Source organism: Lasiosphaeria miniovina, assembly GCF_030549165.1.
Source record: "Lasiosphaeria miniovina strain SMH2392-1A chromosome Unknown B0T26scaffold_3, whole genome shotgun sequence".
NCBI classification, from domain to species: Eukaryota; Fungi; Ascomycota; class Sordariomycetes; order Sordariales; family Lasiosphaeriaceae; genus Lasiosphaeria; species Lasiosphaeria miniovina.
In genome coordinates, this window is record NW_026848222.1 from 1,958,634 (window position 1) to 1,980,504 (window position 21,871).

General features: G+C 53.5%; 7 protein-coding genes across 7 annotated transcripts; 4 read left to right on the plus strand and 3 right to left on the minus strand.

Annotated features, from left to right (window-relative positions):
* Positions 1-1,143: 1,143 nt before the first annotated feature.
* Positions 1,144-3,492, minus strand: B0T26DRAFT_206731 (cation efflux family-domain-containing protein). Its single transcript, XM_060433774.1, has 7 exons — positions 3,168-3,492; positions 3,055-3,104; positions 2,932-2,976; positions 2,646-2,874; positions 2,383-2,573; positions 1,999-2,316; positions 1,144-1,885 (listed from the first exon to the last, which is right to left on the minus strand). Exons 1-7 carry the CDS (start codon positions 3,262-3,264, stop codon positions 1,454-1,456), a joined length of 1,362 nt encoding a protein of 453 aa, XP_060298111.1. The 5' UTR covers positions 3,265-3,492; the 3' UTR covers positions 1,144-1,453.
* Positions 3,493-3,561: 69 nt separating this feature from the next.
* Positions 3,562-4,254, plus strand: B0T26DRAFT_701706 (uncharacterized protein). The gene is made up of 2 exons (XM_060441603.1): positions 3,562-3,684; positions 3,755-4,254. The coding sequence occupies exons 1-2, from the start codon at positions 3,655-3,657 to the stop codon at positions 3,959-3,961; spliced, it is 237 nt and encodes a 78-aa protein (XP_060298112.1). The 5' UTR covers positions 3,562-3,654; the 3' UTR covers positions 3,962-4,254.
* B0T26DRAFT_811045 (uncharacterized protein) lies at positions 4,205-6,791 on the plus strand (the record flags this gene model as incomplete). Its single annotated transcript, XM_060447282.1, has 6 exons — positions 4,205-4,233; positions 5,104-5,130; positions 5,460-5,544; positions 5,636-5,715; positions 5,764-6,067; positions 6,178-6,791. 6 exons carry the CDS (start codon positions 4,205-4,207, stop codon positions 6,400-6,402), a joined length of 750 nt encoding a protein of 249 aa, XP_060298113.1. The 3' UTR covers positions 6,403-6,791.
* A 996-nt stretch (positions 6,792-7,787) lies between these two features.
* Positions 7,788-8,337, minus strand: B0T26DRAFT_206936 (uncharacterized protein). The gene has a single exon (XM_060433775.1). The coding sequence runs from the start codon at positions 8,220-8,222 to the stop codon at positions 7,884-7,886; it is 339 nt and encodes a 112-aa protein (XP_060298114.1). The 5' UTR covers positions 8,223-8,337; the 3' UTR covers positions 7,788-7,883.
* Positions 8,338-9,024: 687 nt separating this feature from the next.
* Positions 9,025-15,087, plus strand: B0T26DRAFT_640675 (uncharacterized protein; the record flags this gene model as incomplete). The annotated part of the gene is made up of 2 exons (XM_060437251.1): positions 9,025-9,651; positions 9,760-15,087. The coding sequence occupies 2 exons, from the start codon at positions 9,025-9,027 to the stop codon at positions 15,085-15,087; spliced, it is 5,955 nt and encodes a 1,984-aa protein (XP_060298115.1).
* A 2,124-nt stretch (positions 15,088-17,211) lies between these two features.
* On the minus strand, positions 17,212-17,740 carry B0T26DRAFT_206966 (uncharacterized protein). Its single transcript, XM_060433776.1, has one exon. It carries the CDS (start codon positions 17,539-17,541, stop codon positions 17,275-17,277), a length of 267 nt encoding a protein of 88 aa, XP_060298116.1. The 5' UTR covers positions 17,542-17,740; the 3' UTR covers positions 17,212-17,274.
* An 817-nt stretch (positions 17,741-18,557) lies between these two features.
* B0T26DRAFT_749624 (Sodium/calcium exchanger protein-domain-containing protein) lies at positions 18,558-20,628 on the plus strand (the record flags this gene model as incomplete). The annotated part of the gene is made up of 3 exons (XM_060445128.1): positions 18,558-19,378; positions 19,463-20,490; positions 20,549-20,628. 3 exons carry the CDS (start codon positions 18,558-18,560, stop codon positions 20,626-20,628), a joined length of 1,929 nt encoding a protein of 642 aa, XP_060298117.1.
* Positions 20,629-21,871: the final 1,243 nt, after the last annotated feature.

Sequence of the window (21,871 nt, forward strand, 5' to 3'; positions counted from 1 at the left end):
AGTGTGCCATGACCTATCCACCAAGTATGCGGGTATGTACGCAGTACGTACTCTACCTTCGGGCTAACTCGTGTCCAATCAAGCTCGCCGAATGATTCTTGTTATTTCTTAACTCCGATCCGACCATGTGCGTGTTTGGGGCGGCGATTGGCAACGACGACAAGACAAGAAGAGCCCCCTCTTTTATGCACACGTTTTCTTGCTTGACATTTCTGCAGACCCCTCACCTCAACGGTTGGAAAGCAAAGCAACGAAAAGAGAGATACATGCGCCATCATCCTCTGCAGAGAAGTCTCTTGTGGTCAAATATTATGACTCCCAATATAATACTCTGGCCGGTTTCCTTCACACCCCCCCCCCCCATCCTTCACCCTTGTCGACACATTGGTGAATGAGGCGAAAGAGAAGCCCTACCCACTGGATATTCCGCACCCCCTAATCCTCCCCCGCATCTCCCCCCACGTTTGGCCAGTCCCTCTCCTCCCTTTTCGCATTTCCGAGACCACGGATTCGGGATGGTCAGGGAGGAAGAGCGAATCTGGAAACCAGATGGCGTGCGCGTTTTGCGCCCCAACTACCTAGAGGCTCTTCGTGTCGTTGTCTTGGGGGACGGACAGGATCGACTGACTGGATTTACCTCTCTGCCTTTATTACTTCCATATCCTACCTTACGTTTCCGACTTACCGAGTTGTCTTTCTCGTGCAGTGTCCGCATCCCCTTCGTTAGGTGTGCATCAGAACACACGCATGATACGTGCGCCTACGTATTACACTCTGGCACAGGTCACCACCTCCATTCCCCCGCCCGGTCAGTTAGCCCTCATGTCTACTAGCAACGGCGTGAGACGAAAAGAAGGAAGAAAAGAAGTGATAGGGCCCGCAGCAATAGTAGGGTTCTTTGCTCTTTCAATTATTCTTATTAGTAATGGATCACACAACACAGCGGCGAATGGATCCCTGCTTGCTTGGGGGAGGGGGGGCGTTGCACAAGACTCGCATATGAGCCGCCAGCCTCGTAGCGTCGGATGAGAGATATTTACCTAGCCACACACAAGAAAAGAATAACGTGCTTGAGACGGAACAGAAGAAGCGAGACCGGAGGAGTGAGTTCACCTTCCCGCTCGAATAATTATGGGGGGAAAATTGTTTCGCTATTTTCCATCATTCTAGAAAGCGAGAATGTGACACGCTGGTTTGCCAATTCAATCTCACCTCCCCCTTTTTCCCGCTTACCGATCCAGCCATTAACATCCTCAAAGCGTTGAAGAGTCCTGGACATGAGCGTGTGATGTGATGGTGATGGTGATCAGCACCTAACTTTTTAACCCAGCGTTCTTAACCCCCCCAGTCAATGGCATCAGGCTGGTGAAAGCCCTCCAAGGGACCAATCAGAAGATGAGAAGAAAAAAACAAGACAAAAAAGATGCAAATGAAAATAGGGGCTGGCTAGCTTTTAGATTTGCACCGCCGTGCAGCAAAAAAGATTCTCGCAGATGCCCTTCCCGCATACCATCTGGCAAGCGGCAGATCCGCCCGCAGCCCTTCTTCGTCTTACAGGAGACATCGACGACGTCGACGTCGACGTTATCGGAACGTTAACGGCGTTTCGCTCCGCTGATCCGACGCCGCCTGCCGCGGGGGAAGGAGTCGTCGTCGCCGACAGTGCCGCCGCCGGCGGGGGCAACGAAGTCGTCGTGGGGAGAAACTCGGGCTGCAGGGTGGCCGAATGGATTCCGTAGGCGTGCAGACATTCACTAACTGTCTTGGCCTTCTCCATGAAGTTGGAGATGTTCTGATCCGAGACGACGACGTGCGCCGACGCAATTGCCTTCTTTTGGTCGAGCCTCCAGACGTGCAGCTCGTGGACCGACTCGATCCCAGGGATCTGAGAACAACATGGTCAGTTGGGAACCAAAGAATTGAGGTGATGATCCAAAGTCAAGGCATCGACACAGATGAGCGGGCATGCAAAATAAAGGGGGTAATCGGCATGCGTACCTTTTCAAGGTCATGCTTGACATCACCAAGATCGACGCCACGCGGGGCGCTCTGCAAGAGAATGGCACCGCTGTTCTTGACCAGAGGCAGCGCCGAGACCAGAATCATGAGTGCGATGCCCATGCTGACGCCGGGGTCCGCGTAGAAGCGAGAGGGAGAATGCGTGAACCAGATGATGGCAGCTGCGATGATGACGCCCAAGTTGTTGAGGGCATCGCCCATGACGTGGATCGTGGCCCCCATCATGCCCAGATCCCGTCCGATAGATTTGGTGCCGCCGTATTCGGCATGGCGGTGCTCGGCATGAGAATGTAGGGACTGTTTGGCCCATGTTAGCAACACTTCTGTCATGTCAACAAGGCTAGGAAGCCGCGCCCAACATACCGCCCGAGAGCTGTCATCGCTTCCGTTGTGCTCGGGATGATGCCCCATGACCCCCATGACAATGGTGGTGGGAGCTGGCCTGTCCACATCCTCGACAACGTCGCTCTGGCTCTGGTCGTGGCCATGGGCGTGGCCATGGGCGTGGCCGTGGTCGTGGCCGTGACCATGGTGATCATGACCGTGGTGCTCTACTTCATCAAAGGCATTCTGAAGTCAGTAATTTGAGGATGGAATAGTTAGCTATTGGCCCGAGAGGAACCGACCGTGCAAGAAGGCAGCGCTGATGAGGTTAAGCCCGAGACCCACGGATCCCATAATGAGAACCAGTTTCGGATCTTCAACCATCTGCAGCGAAATGAAGCGCTCAATGGACTGGAGGAAAATGCTAATGCCCAAGGCGAGCAGGAAGACGCCATTGAAAAAGGCACCAAGCAGGCGAGCTCGTTGCCATCCAAACGAGAGATCCTGTGGCGACTCGCTCCGCTCCGAGATCTGACAGTCAAAGTTCAGCCCATTTCTTAGATTTCCCGGCGAGAAAGGCAAACTTACGATTATGGCTGTCAGAGCCACGATGAAGCCAATCAGGTCATTCATCTGGGTTGAAAAAAAAACATTAGCATCGTGTACTGTTGATAGGGCTCCTGGTGAGTCGCGCGATGAGGGTGGTCTTACATAATGGAAAGCATCGGCCATGAGAGCCAAGCTTCGTGTCTTAAAGGCAACTAATAAGAGATGACATGATGTTAGTGATTTGGCTCCGGCAACAAAGTAGCGGCATAACTTGCCTGCAAGCTCGGAAACAAAAAACGCAAACGAGATGACGATGGTTGCCACAAGCCTATGCTTGGGCCCAAACTCGAAGGCCGACTTTTTGGACGACATGTTGATGAGGAAGGGACGCTCGGCGCCGAGGCGGATGAGGGAGGCGGCTATTCCGTAAAGTGGGTAAAGCAGCTCAGAGTGAGTGGTAGGAGATTGACTTTCGACGTTGTTTATCTCTCTCTAGTTTAATCTCGGGGAGGGCGACATGAAGGCAGCCCTCGTACTTATATCCCAACTGCCCTACCGGTATCCGTATACTAGGTATCGAAGAAAGACGCAGTGCCAGGACTAATAGACCTAGACGTGATGACTGGGCTGGGCGACAATCTAACAAACAGACGAGAAGAAGGCAAATACCGGCATGGGTCACTGTGCAAACCCTGAAAGAAAACGGGTTAATTATGCAGCGACGATGATGAAGAGACGCAGTCACCCGCCAGGAAAGAGTCAATGCACTTGCTTGGGTATCTGCTGTGGCTGGTGAGTCGCCGATGATTATTACGATGACGACTGTCTAATGCTGATGCCGATGCCGATGCCGATGCTGCAGTGCAGGTGCAGTGCAGTGTGCAGTGTGCAGTGTGCAGTGCAGTGGAGGACTTTGAGTTACGCAAGCGAAAAGAGAGAGAGAGAGATACACCAGATGAGGCCCAGCGAGACAGACAGACAGACGACAGCTGGCGAGGCGAGACGAGACATGGAAGTGGAGAGAGCTGCCCGCCTCACTCTACCTACCCTAGGTCTGCTAGCTGATTGACGGCAGGGAAGGTAGGGTATGCAGGCCAGCTCTTCGTGCATCTGCAGCTTCCTTCCATACCTTCCTTGGGTCAGGAAGCCAATAACCTTGGAGGTGCGACTCCACGTTGCCTGCGCTGCACGGGGGACTCGCACGGGACCTGTCCTGAATACTAGTCGAGAGCCAATGCCGCCAATAACATTAGGTGGTTGAGGTGAAAAAGGGGGTGTAGTGTGCGGTGCGACCAGATCTGATCGAACAAGAATGGAATCTCTTGGCTCATGCCACTTACGGTCCTGGGTGCTGTCTGTTTGGGCAACTCGTCACGAACAGCCTTTTCGCAGTGAGTGATCTGCAGGTTTTATCGTGGCGTGCCGATATTATGATGCAACTTGCAGCAGCCGGCTCAGGCGCATTACCTCAGGCCGTGTCACTGCGTTTCATGGTTGCATTGTGCGAGTGTGACGCTGGTGTTGTCAAGTCTTGGGTTGGTCTTTTGGGCAAAGTTAGTGCACGTATTCCGTAACTCAGACACCTTCCATACTATGTATTACCTTACGCTGCAGAAAAGGCAGACTGAGTTCCAGCTGTCGTGTCTTGATCCCCCCCAGCCGCAGCATCACCAGTGACCAATCATATCCGACAGAAACTGTATGCACATTACTCTAGCGCACAGACCAAGCCTCTATCCCTTTGTCCTGACGACCGACGGAAGGAAGTACCACCTGGATCACGGCCAACTCTTGGTGATAAATATAAATACCTAACTTGTCATCTTGTCATGATACCCTCGCCTCGATTCTGCCTTTCTTCCACACCCAAAATGCTGCACTTTTAAGTTTCGATGCGCAACGTACCGTAATTCAACGCACCACCCTCGACGAGATGCTGGCTTTCGAAGAAAGGACCGGGTCAAAACCCGTGGGCACGTGTCCCAGACCCGACCCAACCCAAGTTCCCAAATCCAATCCACATCTTCCATGATTTTTTGAATACATTTTCGTACTATGAGGTTTAGCATTAGACGTATAATGTCCCTCTTTAGTACCTCCAGTGCGGCCAGGCGAGCCGGTGAGGCCCTGGCGGATACAGCCTGAACTCTTTACGAACCTTGACCACCTTGTTGCTCTTATACTCTCTCGCATTCCTTCGCGACTCTTCAGCATCTCACGTAATTCAGGTCGGCCCTGGTCAGCTAACGCAACCCCCAGGGCCTCACGCCCTTGCAAAACGCCATCAAACCCCGAGATTTTCACGCGGTCGTCGTCCTCTCTAACATAGGCGCTGACACGTCGGGTCTTCGCTCTTCGAACTCCCGTTCGCCGTTCGTGACATGTGCCTGAAGTTTGCCTTGGTATAGAACCCTAATCTTGCGTAATTTTATCTTCCATATATGATGCATTTATAGATCCAATCAGTTCTTCGACCTGCACCCGCAGCTTCTAATCCCACCATCTCACGACAAACTTGGGGGGTTGACGATGAGTCAAATCGCTAGCCTGCTATCACTCTCGGCAAGTCGACGCAAAGCCAGATCACCATCACTCTTTTTGGAATTACCGGTCGATATTGTCCTTTACCTCTACCTGGAACACCTAGCCCGAGTCGGCCCTGGCGCTCTCGCTGACATGCACAAGCTTATTCAACCTCATATTTTCGAACGCGAAAATACGACTCACCGATTTGGACCGTGAGGCTTTCCTGCTTCTTCTTGAAAAGGATCTTGGGCATCATCAGTACTATTGCCACACCTGCTCCGTTCTAGATCGCTTTCCGTCTTGGGAGAGCCTGACTCTTAAAGACTTTGCTTAGAATTTAGACAGGAATGACTGCCGTCGTAACTGTACGTATTTCTGGGGAAGTTGCTTCACGGTTGGTTATCACCATGTCCGCTTCGCTATGAATCGACACTTTCTCGGTCCGCCAAACGGCTTGCCACTTCATCAGCTCAGAGCTAAGAACACATCCATTACTCCCCTCCGCTGGAGAGAAAAATGGTCAGCCAGGATACTCGAAGACGAGCTATTCCTATCAGTTACGCGGCCGGTCTATGGGAACGATCAAGAACTGCGAGACGCTATTGACAAGGGCCGGTACTCTATCTGTGGCCACGTCGACATGGCAATGGTCAGCGCGCTTCACCCTAGCACTCCTTCTATCGGCCTCTTTGACCGTGCCGGGACGCTATCGAATCGTGCAACCAATGTCTCACGGATTACACCACGACAGCAGAACAGCGATTCATAAAGATAAAAGATGGGAAGCGGAAGCTGACAAGGGCGTGTTGGCTTATCACCGTCACTTCGTATCATCGGCTTGGAAGTGGCCGCTCGCCATTGGATGTTAAATGGCACGCGTTCGCAACACGCGGGATAAGGGACCTTCGAACGACTCCACGGGACATGGCTAGGTATCCCCAAGGCACGGTGAGGGAAGTGTGGAAGGAGGGCGAGAAGCCTTAGGCTTCTATCGACCCGCCCCAATGGAGATGGCCAATTGGGTGGTACTAGAGCACGTTTGTTTACACGCACAAGTCACTACGATATTGTAAGTGCTATCTAATTGAAAAGGCCAGCGCACGATCAGGTTTCAAGTACGGGTACCACTTGAACTATTGTGAAAAAATGGGGTATGTACATGTCCTAACAGACCTTTCTACAGTCCAACCCCTGACAATTCTTGGCGTATTACTCTTCGAATAAGTAATTAGTACGTTTAAATATCGCCAAGTAATGTATGTATACTTGGTGAAGGAATTCGAAGAATAGAGATAGGCCTCAAGGAGTCTATATTAGGGGCTTTAAATATATCCCCTCCCTTTAGTAAAAAACACCCAGGGCGAACCGTAAAGGATGTAAGGCCGTACATGTTGAAAGCTCGAGCCCCGCGCTAACAAACATTCTAGGAAATGTTTATCTAGCGGGTAGACGAAAAAACCGTTGAATTTGCGGCACACTATTAAGATGACCGTTTGCCAGCTTCACCGTTACGGCGGCGGCGTAGTCTATTTAAGGGGATATGGTACCTGCGGCGGTACTTACCGTCTACTTCCATAGTTAGATGCGTCGAGATCTAGTACCTGCCCATAGTTGTGATAGTCCAAGCTTCTACGGCTTCAATTTCCCTGGCTTTCCGAACATCATATGAAGTCTACTTCTTCTGGTGCTGGTGGCAGACACCCGATGCAGGAGACTGTTTGCTACAGAACCGGAAGGAGCAATTTAATATATTAGACCGACTTGAGGAAGGGGACCAAAATTCTTCGTTTTCTAGGTCTCAATCTGTAACTTCCTCAGATGCGCTCATATTAGGAAACAGCTAGAGCCGTTCCTTCTCCATATCCAGATTCCTCGCCACAAGCACAGCAGGACGCAACGTACCTTCCTGTTAAGATACGATGTCCATTGTAGTGTATTTCTACTCCCCGAGATGCCCTCTCGTTCGGCTCTTCTCTTTTTCTTCAGCCGCCCAGGACATCCGTAGTCTCTAGTATCCTTACTACATCATGAACATCCTCTTTGTCATCCCCCTAATCTTCTTCACCGTCCTGGCTGGGTTTCAGTTACGTGACGGACTTTACCGTTTCAAGGCTTGGGTCTGTCCCGTGTTCCCTTTGGCGGACTCTCCCTGGAAGGCAACACTACGAAGGTGGATGCTTGACATTGGTCTAGCCGCCTGCATGACCCTTGTTTTGCTATCCTTTATCGTCGCGTCCGACTTGTTCGGCAGACTAGCGGTTCGTCTGATCTGATACAATTTTCGTCTTCATCACCATTCTAGGCATCCTGGGGGGTGGTGAGTCTCCATGAAAGTGGGACGGTCGCCATCAGCATCGGAGTCATGGCGGTAAGTCTAGGTGGCGCTTAGGCTGGAGTGGGCTTCTGGTGCGTTATCCCCCACGTGATTTTGGTAGCTTCGTATCTCTCAGCGTTGTGGTGTCCCATCATAGGATGAAGAGCACACACGAGAGCTTAACACAAAACGACAGCGGATTATAGTCTGTCATAAACTGAGCTGCCGCCAAATTTGCCCAAGCCGCAGCTAGCCAGACGCGGGCAAACATGGCCGAGAATTCTGTAAGTGGGCTGGCTCCCCTTGTCAGAGGACGGAGTAGACGCCCAAGCGCTGCTCGGCCATCCATATACCGGTCCCGAGAGATGAAGTTGGGTATGCATACGATGGTGACCAACACAAAGCTATGCGCTATGGTCGTGGGATAGTCGGGAACGGTGTCGGCTCGAGGAAACATACGGAAACTTATCGACGTGGGGAGGCCAAGCATCCAGAAGAGGAGAGTCTCGGTCCAGAAAAGATTCTAAAAGATATAGAATCCGGTCCTCCGGTTTCTAGAATTTTGCGAAGCGTGGAGACCAATCAAGATTCAGGCGGATGTAAAGGAAGCTATTTAAACGAAAAACAGCAAGTTGGTTTTTGACGCAAGTACCCCCGGTTTTTAACCCCCACCTCGTAGGATAAGCTTCTAGGGATTAGACTGTACACACTGTACATTACTTACCCGTTGAATATCACGCACTTGACTTCCCCTGAAATCGTAACACTGGCCACAAAGCCCTTGAGCAAGCCTTTCCCGGGATCGCGGCTTGTATACCAAGCAGTGATCACAGCACGCCGGCGTTCAGAACAGTTCCATAGGCAAGGTCGGGTACTTGATGTAATACGGGGCTAGAAGGTCCCGTTTCTGGGGAAAGCAATCCGATCCAATGTGGAGGAGCATTGGAGATCAAAGTGCGGGGGGGAATTGCGAACGGTAATTGGCCAGATCAACGGCTCCGAAGGCGGTGTGAGTGCTGGACTCGATCCACTTGGTTTAGCGTGGGATTCCGCCATCCAATCTTGACGCACGTTTCCTCCGCAGCTGTAGCTCACAAGACAAGGGTTGCGCCCACTGTACCAAGTACAGATGGATGCAGGATATCCGTACCGCGGCCGGCAACTTTGGCTCCATTGGCGGGATCGCGGCAAACGACGAAGACTGTACCTAGGAAACAGAACGAAACCTCAATTTCAAGGCTCAGTACATCACAGCACATCAACCTAGTATTGATGACTCGGCTGCCCGGGACATGTCGCTGCGCATTGGCACGGTAAGCGTGCCGAACTGGCCGCAGCTCCGCCAGCCCAGCAGGCCAACGCAAGCATCGACGCCAACGCCTACGCCCACGCCCGCGTCAACGTCAACCGGGGCCAATAACAGCGGCAACAGTAGCAGCGGCCTGAACACCGCCCTCGAACAGCCGTCGCCCCTCGAGCCGTCGCACTCCCCCGACACCGTCTCGAGCGGTAATTCGACCATCAGAGGCCGCGACCCGATGAGGCTGCGCGTCGAGCCGCCACGATGGACCATTACTGTCAACGAGTCGTTTGCCCGCGACGAGGTGCTCCTCAACCTCGACGTGGTCGGCGACGACATTAAGCCTGGCGCTCTGATGGCCATTGATGTCTTGAGGCCCGAGCCCGACAAGCCCAGCTACAAGCCGCAGCATCTGCATGACCGCCCCAGAGATAGAGATGCTGCCTCGCCCTCGACCGCTGCCGCCAAAACGCCCGAGAGCGAGCGGCGCTACATCTTCGTCGTCAAGGACATGCCCAAGGAACTCAAGGCCCGCCACCCCAACGTCGAAGTCTACGTCGCTAAGCACATTGCCGACGTCTTCGGCATGAGGAAAGGCTCCCAGGTTGCCCTGACCCCAGTAGGTTTTCTCTTTGCTGTCCCCCCCTTCCCCCTTCCCCCTTAATCTGCCTCTAGCCCCTTTCCTTAGCCTACACACCTCGTAGCAAGCGCTAAGGAGTCTGGACAGATCGATGCATTAAATCCGGCGGTAGAGGCCTCCCACGTCGAACTCTGCTTCAAGGACCAGTATCTCTCCCGATCCGACATGTGGCGCCTAGCTGTTGGAGAGCTGTCTGAGAGGACAGTCTACAAGGGCCAGATGGTCTTGTTCATGGGCACCGTCAAGGCACAAGTGACGGCCGTACACGTCGGCGGCCGCAAGGTCCAGTCGGCCTTCTTTGGGTGTGACACCAAGCCCATCTTCCGTAGCGAGTCTGCCCGCTATGTCCTCTTTATCCAGATGGCCCGCGAGATGTGGGACTTTGACTCGGATGGATCCGGAGAGATCATCTTCAACAGGGTCGTCAACGGCTTCCTCCCCGCTCTGTTCAAGAAGTGGGCCACCCTCAAAGTGAAGCATCTCGTCAGCATCGTCTTGTTTGCCCGTGTCGAGTATGATACGGGCATCTCGGTCGGCCTTCCCACCGCCGCAATGCACAATGATTACTATACCAGCGTCCACTCGTCTGGAGACCGCCGTCCCTACAAGGACTTCTACCGCGTTGTTGTTAGCGAGATGGCAAGCGGCGAATGGACAAAGATTCTCTACCAGCTGAAGCGCGAGTTTAACCATTTCCGCAAAGACATAAGCACGTATCATCAGGAAGCCTTGGCCTCGGTCCTCGTCTCGGAGGACTCGGCCGACCGAGATGGGTTTCCAAACACAATAAAGGCCGAGGCGTGTAAAGCTATCTATGGCAATTTCCTTGAGGCCATCAACATGGCCTTGTCGCTGTACGCCCACGACTACATTGACCGGGACCTGATGAGGACGGGCATTTCTATTGTCGTGATAAGCCCCAGTCCCGGCGTGTTTGAGGTTGAATACGAGCCCTTGCGCCGCACAACCGAGGCGTTGGTGGGAACCGGCGTTGGCATTGACTTGATCTGTCTTCCCAAGATTCCCCTGCATTCGGTGCCGCTGTTCCGATACCGCAATCCGCAGTACATGGATCTAGTACAGCGCAGGTCAAGATTGGCACTCAGCCACGGCAGCACGCCCAAGCAAAATACGCCCGCTTTTGGGAGTTATACCACCATTTTTGGCTCCTTCTCTCCGGGTAAGGGAGCCGACAGCTCGCTTCGCGGGCAACCCTCTGGTACAAGTGCTTCCGAGGACGAGTGGTGCTATGTATTGCCCCAGTGGCTTCATGTCTCGTACTGGACTGGCGAGTCCGAGGAAGAGCTGTCGTATCACGGCATTGCCTTGTCAGTCTCCGACGTCTCCCGGGTGCAGTCTAGTGAAGAATTCCCAGTGCGCTGCCGCATGTATGACCTCCAGATGCGGAGCGTGATGGAGACCAATGAGATCGAGACGAAGCCGCTACACTTGGATCCCCTATTTCCACTAAAGGCGATACAGGGAAATCACGTCTCAAAGCCGCACCTCGGCATCGATGGAAACGTCTTTATCCAGAACCTCAAAGTCCAAGAAACCCTATTTGACCACGTGTACGGGTTCCGAAAATTCGTGCCAGACAAGAGTAGCAAGCGTGGAGAGAAGTCGATCTGGAAGCACTTGCAGGAGTACGATGATTCCAGGGCACATCTACCGTTATCACGGCGGAGCTCGGCCTATCCCAGCAAGCGCCGTCGTGACCATGAGGTTACCCCAAGGCGGCATGTCTTGGGGGATGCAGGTGCTTTTAGGTCTTCGTACATGGATCGAAAATTCCCGACTGGCACCCCTCAAGCCATGGCACCAGCTCTACTGACTCCCTCGTATCGATCAGGTGTCGACAGTTTCGAGAGTAAGCCTGTAACTAGTTATGGGGGCACTCGGACAGACAACTCGAGCTCGAGTTCATCCAATTTCAGAACCCCAAAATTCATGCGCCATATCAGCCTCGGCAACCGAGGCTTTGGGATTGCTGCCCCAAAGATTGCTACTGCCGAAGTAGTCGCCGAGAGCGTAGCGGCTTCGAGGACAATGACGGCGCCTCGCCATTCCCAAGATCCTAGAATGGCCCCAATCAGGGCGGAACCGCGACCAAGTTCGCCCCAGAAAATGACTGGTCTGCCACCCACACTATTCCAGGGAGCCGCGTCGCCACACTCGCCTGCTCAGGGGCAGGGACCACAGCTGCCTCCAAACACCCCAACCAGACCGATTATTATAAGGAACCAACAGTTGTCAGTAGACCCCGGCACGCTCAACCTGTCAGAATCCGTCCTTTCATCCACTCTTAGGCCAGACGTGGTTGGCCGTGACCGGGACCTACAGTACTCGAATGCCATCAGAGCAGAGGATGCGATGAAGCTCTACAACTCCAAACTCCTCGCGGGGGCATTGCCAGAACTGCCATCGACGCTCTCCCCAACGGCAACATTGTCACCCTGGCTGACACCGCTCAATCCTTGCAACCCCGATTCCAATAGGGTTGACATGGCAACGCTATATAGCCGTTGGCAGCACGTCTTCCCCAGACCTCAAGAGATGAGGGTCATGACATGGAAATCTCTGTGCTCGCCGGCTGCCGTTCCTCTGACGTCGGAATACTTTCCAACCAAGGCCCAGTTTGAATCTGAGTACCAACGCCAGCCCTATAACGTTTCGCAGGATATCGACGAAGAGACAAACGAAGAGCCAAGGTCGCGCGATGAACTGCTCAGGGAGCTGATTAGTTTGAGATTCTCCCAGGGCTTCCAGATCGTAGTCGGGCCGGCTGTCGCAAAGGCTTTCGGCCAAAAACAACTGAGGGTGGCCGATGTATTTTCTCGCAACCACATGGCAGAGGACGGGGCTAGCGTTTTCATGTCGGTCGGCACCACAATCCATCAACTATCGTGCGTCAGCGGAACCGAAGTTGAAGTCAACATCTTTGTCCGCAAGCCCGTAGACACCTTCACGCCAGTCTTTGGCGGCAGTGCCTCTTACAAGCCGGCAATCCGCACGTTGTTGGATTGTGGTTACCAAACGGTCGAGTTTGATGCCATACCCGCCAAACCCGAGATAAACTGGAACTACATCGACTCGTTCGTTGCTGGACAGAATGATGAGCTGACCGAGCCGCTGCGATTTTGGCGTGCCAGGTTTGTTTTGATACCAATGAGTGCCCGACATCCGTCGGTTCCGAGGACACAGGCGGGCGATAGCGAAGAAGAAATTCGGATTGAAGGCATCAGGAAATTAGCTCAGCTATGGCAGAAACATCGCTACATCCCGCCAAACGAACGCCGATTTCAAGGACCAGGGGCGCCTCGACGTAAGAAGGATACCAACCCACTGGACATCATCTATAAAACCGAAGACCCCTCGGTCGTGATTGCTGCCGAGCTTGAGACGCTGCCGCTTTTGGAGGGGCTCGAAGGACTGCCCCGCAAAGGTCAGCTCGTGAGGAGCAGAGAGCAATTTCAAAAGAAGAACCTGAGTCTCGCTGCGCTGGCAGAGGCCATACAGCAGCCGGTCGAGAACGGAGGGGTACGTATGCAGAACCGCCGTTGGCATCTGCGTCTTCACTACAACTGTTTCATCGGGTCAGACATGACAAGCTGGCTCATGGATAACATTGAAGACCTCGAAGACCGCGAGGAGGCCGAGGCGCTAGGCAACCAGCTCATGGTAACCAGCGAAGACAGGCTGAAAGAAAAGGAGAAAGAGAAGGAAAAGGAAAAAGAGAGGGACGGAGGCAAGGACGCCAAAAGGGAAGGAGGGCTCTTCGTCCACGTTGAGAAACGGCATCCGTTCAGAGATGGACAATACTTTTACCAGATCTGCAGCGAATATGCGAAGCCACACCCGCCCAGTTGGTTTCAGACAAAGCGGATGCAAATGTCTGTTCCCTCGACCCCCATGGCGGAGAACCTGCCTCGAGACTCTCCGCGGTCAGGGCTTTCGAGGCCAACCTCAATCCACGAAGGAAATTCGCCGTCATCGGGCGCCACGACACCGACAGCGCCCATGAGCGGCGGCGGTAGCGGTGGTAAGAAACCAAAGGTTGTCTTGAGCAAGGTGATCAAGTACGACGTGGACCACCGGAAGCGGTCCTACCGGCAAGAAATAGTCGAGCTGCACTATGACAGGCTACACAATCCCGACAACTGCTACCACATCCGGATCGACTGGATGAACGTGACGGCGAAACTGATCGAAGATGCCATTGAGAACTGGGCACGGGAAGCCGCGTGTTATGGCCTCAGGCTTGTCGAGGTGCCGATTGCAGAGGCGTGCGCCATCACGAACACAAACCCATTCCGGCAGCCATATCTAATAAAGCTTGCCGTGCCTCCGCCAGACCAGCCACCCGCGACATACTACGACCCCACGTCGTTTGCGCCGCAAGCACAGCCCGGCCGGCACTTTTACCAAAGGGCAATTCTCAGAAAGTTTGACTACGTGCTGGACGTGGAGGCGGCTTCTAACTTCCCAAGCAACGTAGACATTTCGTATTCGTGGGGGAAGCCGGATTTCCGATACACGCAGTACATCCACCGGTCCGGCGTGGTGCTAGCAGAGATCACAGACGACGGCAGCATCCTAGTCCTTGCCAACCGGCTCTATAGCAACAGGGCCGCGACGGCTCGCGAGAAGGAGATGCAGAAGGAGCTACGCGGCGAACAACAGCAGGGAGGTTCTATGGACCGCAGCGTCGGCAGCGGTAGTCTTGGGCTAGGAGGCGGGCGCATGCCCACACCGGGCTCATATGGCTTCCCGGAGCCGACGCCCATTTCGTCGCCGTCAGTCAGGCCTACCTCTTTCCTTTCCCCGATGGTGCGGCCGGTAGCCGTCGGTGGTGGTGGAGGAGGAGGAGGAGGGGGAGGTATGATTAGCGGACCACCATCAGCCGGTGGTGGAGGATTCGGCACGCCGGGACAGCTCAAACCAGCGGGCGGGGCTTTAAGCGGCCTGGAACCAGAGACGGTCAAGGATGACCTCGAAGCCTTCTGCTCAGATGCCCCAGCTCTCGAGAGCTTCTACAAAGAAATCGTGGAGAATAGGGGCACACAGCAGCAGCAGCAGCAGCAGGCAGGTTCGGGGGCGGTTATGGTGACGCCGTTAGCGACGCCTCACAGTAGTGCGATTCTAGACACAAACATTCCGGTTCTCGGGCTGCCTCCGGCAGTGTTGGGCTCAGACCCGTACGGCGCGAGCGCGAGCTCAAGCCCGCGGATGGGTAGCCCGGCGCTCCCAACGCTCATGATGTTGAGGCGGGGCAGCGTGCAGCAAGATGTAATGACGATGGGCTTGAGGATCGGAACGGGAGGCAGTGAGCGTGGCAGTGGCAGTGGCAGTGGCAATGGTAATGGTAATGGTAACGGCAACGGTAGTGGTGTGGGGGACAGAGAGAGACGCTAAGTAGCAGGCGGGGACCTGTTTGTATCTGTGTGTGTTCATGTAATGTATGTACATCACCCAAAGCCTACCTTGACTCTACTACACAACTCTGTTCCGTGCCGGAGAGTCTACTGTATGCCTGGCAAGAGTTCTTGTGTCGGGATGACAACCAAGACAGTCGGTGCAACCCCAGTCTCTTGTCACTGGATTAATAGACAGTCAGACAGACAGACAGAACAGCAACACCAGCTCCGCCTGACACCATGGATGAGCAGTTGAATGGTGAACCACGAAAATCGCGCAGATGGTATCAGTCCCATTGGCCATGGATTCGGGAGACCGATGCCGCGTCGCCCTAGTCCGTCCCAATAACGGAGTGAAAGGCAGTCTTGGCGATGCACGCTGCTTTGGTGGCGGTTCAGTTTCGGGGCCCGATTTGATCCGTAATGAGACTTGAGGCAGGTGAGGTGAGGATAGGAGGAGGGGAGGCCTCCCGTTAGGTCGCATTTGCTCAATTGCCAATTGCCAATTCCAGGGCCAATGGCAAACGAAACCGGGCTCCATCATACCTAAGGTACGTGTTTGGAAACCCCTGCCTTCTACGTATCTGTAATTCCCGATTTGGGTTTGTATTGTTTTGCCCCATTCATCCATTCATTTGTCAATCCACACAGCCCGGCAGACTGACTACGTACGCGGCGGGGCCCCATCAAATCTGTGGGCTTTTTTGTCTCTGTATAACAAAGAGCTTGTATGCCAGCCCCCGCGCTGCCAAGGGCTCGGCCATTGCTTGTTTTTGCTTGGAATTTGCTTGGAAGTTTTGGAAATGCTTGAGAAGAGCAGCACAAAAGAGAGAAGGCCTAGGGCCAAGGAAAGAAACCCAAAATCAAGCTCTTCTTGGCCCCTTGGCCCAAAAGCTTGTATAGCGTGGTCCGCATGCTTGGTGCAACTCCCGCTTTGCTTGGCGTAGCTCATGGCGTTTGCTTTTATCGACTTCAGACCAAGGCACACTGGCTGAGACACATAGAGCGAGACTGGTGATGAATGTGTTTTAAGGTGGTTTTCGTTGACGTCAGCGCGCGGCAGTGGGTAATAAGTCAGAAACTTTGTACAAGGGTGCGTGCATACCTGCCTAGGCTGTTGCCGCACCTTGTGTAAAACAACCTACGCTACGGCTACCTACGTCAGGTTCAAACTAATACCTGTAGGTAGGCGACTTTCTTTTCGTTCCAGCGGCCAGTCGCCAGCGGCCTAGTATCGGGATTTTTCTTTCAAGAAATCCCCTTCCGCTTGCGGTGCCCGGGCTCTGGGGAAAGGTCGTACACTGCCTAACGTATGTTTGTACACGTGTGTAAGGTACGAATGAAGCGGAACGGGCGGAATTGAGAGCCCGGGCCAAAATGTTTGAGGTGTGTTGTCATTCGAGATGCTCCTTCCCTGATTTATTCAGAGGTTGATATAGGTAGGTGGGTTCGTTCGCTTTTCCTTTGCGCAGTCTTGAACTTCCGCCTCCTACACCGTTTGCGCGACCCTCCGTCACTGTGAGGAGCGCAAAGAAGCTGTCGCGCGGTAAATGAGAAATCGCCGCTCTTGTCTAGGAGCCAGTGTTTTCCCCGTGTGCAAGGCCCCGAACAACGTGACCGTGGCGGCACTGCCTTTTCAGGGACTACGTATTCGTAGGTGTGGCTCATGAAACCCCCCAGTCGTCAGTTGGTCTGTTGTCAGTATGTTGGGTCTGGCCAGGTTGACCCGATTATAGATGGAGCAGATGATATAGCTATTGCTAGTAGTATAAGCCAGCCATTCCAACGTTCATTTAGAAATACCAACTTCTTTCTTCGCTATCGAGACTCATTTCCATACAACATTCATGCCTACCTACCCACCAGCTTAAGCGGCGCCTCAAGTCCCTGTTTGACTTTTCCCGCCTTCTTCCGTGCTTTGTTTGTTGCAAGCTCCGTCCCTTCCCAAAAGTGTTCCAGCCCTAGCTTACCTCTACTTCTTATTCAACGGACGCGGCGCGGACTCTGGCACCCCGACGGCGGATTTGCGTTTTTGATACGTCGACAAGCTAAGCTATAGACGGAGAGCTAACGCCACCTACATTTATTTACCTTGCCTCCCGCACAATACATCGATACAACCAACAAGCTCAAGCTCTCCCACACCGCCTCAAGTTCCCGGATTCTGTGTCGCAGCAAGCCGTTTTCACCTGTTTCCTGAACACACTCCTGCAACCAATATCGCGTTGGAAGGACGGGTTTGGTGTCCCCCGAGTGTCGCATGTTCCCCCCTCCAAAGTTCTTGGCCCATCTTCCTTCCATCTCGCCTCTGCCGTGTCGGCTTTCTTGACCTATAACGAACGGATCGGCCCTGGAATCTATCTCCATTCCATCGCACTTTCCTGAGGAGCCCCAAGACAGAAACAAAAGTGGGTTCGTATATACCTACCTTACGGTCCATCCATGTGGCCATCCATTGGAGTCGAGACCAAGTCTATTTCTCCTGCCGCCTAAAAGTCTAAACGGAGTTGTATGCCCCCCTGACTAACGGAGCGCCAGGTCCCCCACCCAAGGCCCAAGCGATCGTCATTTCACATTCGCTTCCCCACAAAAACAAAGGTTTTTGCCATTTCCCAGTAGGCTCGGTGACCTCGACAACTCCCGTCTGGCCTGGCAATATCCGCAACTTTTGTTCTCCAATTGTTTTGTTCCTCGCTGCTTTTTACATCACACTTCAGCGTGGTGGACAAAGACAAGCCGCAATTCACAAAGATCCCACCCACCTAGGTATGCAATCCCCATTGACGGAGGCGCACGAGAACGCCACGCATCTCAACTTCAAATTGTCTTGTTCGCGCCTCGCACCTTCCCAAAAGCTACTGGACCTTATTCTCCGCATCGACGCGGCCAGCCAAGCAAACCCAAACTCAAACTGATTCGCATCTCTATTCTCCAGGGCCAGCATTTTTCTCGGGCGGTTGTGGATAGACCAAAGTTAAGCTTTCCAAAAGCTGCCTTGCGGACCCAGCGCCGATGGCGTCGTGTAAGTGGCCCAATTTGCTTCATAAACGGACGTGACACAGCAGCACAGCTGCGCGCTTGCGGAGGTGTCGCCCGTCCCCAAAACCGCACATTCCCGGTGCTTCACATGACCTCCTCTCCAATCCAGCCTTGCCCAATTATTCCCGGGAGAGCCTTGCCCTCCGCATCCTCACCCCCTCCATTGCCCTGCCCTTCCGAGCCTCCGAGTTCCATTGCGCGACCGAGTCAACCCGGCGCAAAAAAGTGCGCGTCGCAGCCTCATCTCTGGAGAGGGAAGGTGCCAATTTGACCTCGTCGCAAAGGCCGCGATCTGGATCTCGGTCGAAGCCATGCCGTTCGGCGCTCGGCGCGACAGCAAGCTGGCCCGATAAAGCTTGTCTGCCCGTGTCCCTGCCTGCCTAGTCGCCTGCATACCTGCCTGCCTTGTCCCGCCAGCTCTCTAACATCATGGCCACTCTAGTCAATTTACTGGCACTTAAGCGCAAGGCGCACAACGAAGGTCGCCAGAACGCCGAATTCAACCCCTTTAGCTTGAATTTTAGAAATGAGGCCCGAAGCCCGCGATCCGAGACCTGGGATGCCAGCAGTCGGCTCGAGGGCGGCCAGCTGCGCAGCCCCGGACTCCCAAGCCCTGGCAACGGTTTTCTCCCCCTCTCGACTTCGCAATCAGCGCCAGTGCAACCAAGTTCATCGAGGGGACCACGCTTCGTTAACCGTGGCCCTGCCGTTTCGAGATCCGGCAAGGAACAAGAAGCCCCGCGTCGCGATCAGCATGACGAGGGAGCGGGGACAGGAGCTGGGACAGGAGCGGGAACCAACAGTGGGGGAGATGCGTCTTTAGCTTCTCAGCAGTCGACGTCTCTTGGAACAAATGCCGACGGCCAGAATCTAGTGCGCAGAAAGACAACATCGAGCCGCGAATCGCAATCAGACGCCAACGTCCTCGACCGCAACAAAGAGGGAGCCATCGACGGCAGCGAGAAGAAGAAGAAGAACCGGACCTTCTTCAAACACCTCACGCCAAAGACACCTTTCACGGTTGGAAACCAGATCACGCGCACTTTGTTCAACTCGTGGATCAATGTCCTGCTCATTGCGGCGCCGGTCGGAATTGCTCTCAATTACGTCAAGGGCATCAGTGGCGTTGTCGTCTTTGTCGTCAACTTTATTGCCATTGTGCCGCTAGCTGCCATGCTCAGTTTTGCGACTGAGGAGATTGCCTTGCGGACAGGCGAAACCGTAGGCGGCCTGCTGAACGCCACTTTTGGGTACGTCTTTATCTCGGCGTTTGGATAGTTTTTTTTTTTTTTTTTTTTTTTTGGCTGAACTCGCCGCTGACCTGCCATGCACAGTAACGCTGTCGAACTGATCATTGCCATCATTGCCTTGATAGACAACAAGGTAGTGATTGTACAGACGTCTTTGATTGGAAGCATTCTGTCAAATCTTCTGCTGGTTTTGGGCATGTGCTTCTTTTTTGGCGGACTGAGGAGACAAGAGCAGTTCTTCAATACGGTTGTCGCCCAAACGGCGGCGAGTCTTCTGGCTCTGGCCGTGGCCGGTGTTATCGTGCCCACCGTGTTCGATATCGCAAGCAACACGCCCACAAGCGACGTCGCCAAGCTATCGCGCGGCACGTCAGTCGTCCTGCTTTTTGTGTATGGAGGGTACCTGTTCTTCCAACTCAAGACGCATTCCAAGGTGTTCGCCGAGCCGAGTCAAAAGGTCGAGGCCAAGCCTTTCCGTCGCCATAAAACCCCGAGCACTAAGAGTCTTGACGACAACGCGTTCGAACAAGGCATCGTCAGACCGGCTGGTATTTTCGTGGGGCACAGTCTCCCAGCGGAACAGACGGACAATGAGAAGCTGAGGGAGCACCTGACAACACCACCGAAGACGGACGAGGAAGAGGAAGAGGAGGGCGAGGAACCTCAGCTGCACTTCTATGTTGCCGTCGCTACCCTTCTCGTCTCGACCGTCATCATTGCCTTTTGCGCCGAGTTCATGGTTGATGGCATTGACTCCGTTACCGGCACTATCAGCGCCGAGTTTGTTGGTCTGATCCTTTTACCTATCGTTGGTAACGCTGCCGAGCACGCGACCGCTGTCACGGTCGCAATCAAGGACAAGATGGACCTGGCCATTGGCGTCGCTGTCGGCTCGAGCATGCAGGTTGCGCTCTTTATCATTCCCCTGCTCGTTATTATCGGCTGGGGCTTGGGCAAGGACGCCATGTCGCTGAGCTTTGACCCTTTTCAGGTCGCCGTCCTCTTCGTCGCTGTACTTCTCGTCAACTATCTGATTGCCGACGGCAAGAGCCATTGGCTGGAGGGCATGTTACTAATGTGTCTCTATGTCATCATAGCTGTCTGTTCGTGGTGTAAGTTTTATCTTCAATGTTGGATACCGAAGTAGCCTTACTAACAACTATTTTGCAGGGTATCCTACCAGCCAAAACGGAGAGAAGGACACCTCGGCAGGAGATTCCAGCTTCAATGTCACTTCGCGCAGCTATTGATGCCGCTCGCCGCTCTTTTTTTCTTTTGTTGCGATGATTTCTTTTGTCTTTCCGAAAATGGGGCGTTCCTGGGTCCTAAAACCACAAGACGGTTTGTGCTGCTTTCAAGCTCTCTGTATATACAGCTTTATAATGTGGTAAACCGCGGAATTTTTGGCAAGAGGATAGGGCATCTGTATCATGGCAGCTTCGCGTTACATATGGAGAGGAATCTGCTTTGGTGATCTTGTTTTCTGGGGGGTTTGTTTCTGGGATAATACACACATGGCAGGGGCAACCTATTCTATTATATTCACTACTCCACACTAAGAATGGGAGGAAAGCAAGAAGACATGTCTAGGGATCAGCTAGCGGAATTTGTGAGCGCGAAATACTTTGGTAATGGAACGGCCCTCGTTTTATGAACGGGCGGTAGATAATGGCTTGCTTTCAGTGCAATAGCGTGGTTTCTTTGTTTTTTTTAATTACCATGGCGTTGACGGGAAAGGAACACTGGGGACTATATTACTAGGTGGCGAGGTTCCTATAGAGCCTCAAGTTGAGGCTAAAATTAAGGCTTAAGTAGAGCCGCAAGAAGAAGAGATGGAAGAAGACGAGGAGGAGGATGTTATAGATGATGATATTCTACCTGCAAGAATGACTAGATCTGGGTGTGTAACTAGGGTGCCTGTACGGTATATGGATTAAGCGATCAATTAGCTACATTTTGCTATATTTTGCTTGTAAATAGCTTCACAATTGACAGTGCTTACGGTTGTTCAAAGACGTAGCGTCTTGGTGTAAAAGGTGGTCGGGTGGGGGAGGGTTGGGGGGCAAGTCACCTCGCTCCTCACAATGGCGCTGACATCAGCCCTGCCAACGGCGAAAGAACCTCGGGGCAGTGGGAAAACATCACCCTACCACCCCCATACACGCCTTTTGTAAATGGCCGAAGTACCAACTATCCAGCAAGGGGCAGAAGAATGGGTGTCCAACCACCAGCACACCGTTCCCTGGCTGTAGCACAAGTGTGGGAAGAACCTCTCCAGCCTTGAGAGCAGGATTGAACCACCTGGGTGATAGCATCCTCGACTACCCGCTAACCCTCTCTGATGTCGCCAAAATGTCTCCTCCCTTGACCCCAACATCCGCTCGCTCCCTCTCAAGCTCGCCTGGGCCAGATGGCAGCGACGACACCGAATCAGACTCTTCGTCGCTCCAGTATGACCACGAACCATTTGCCACCTTCCAAGCTCGGGCTCTG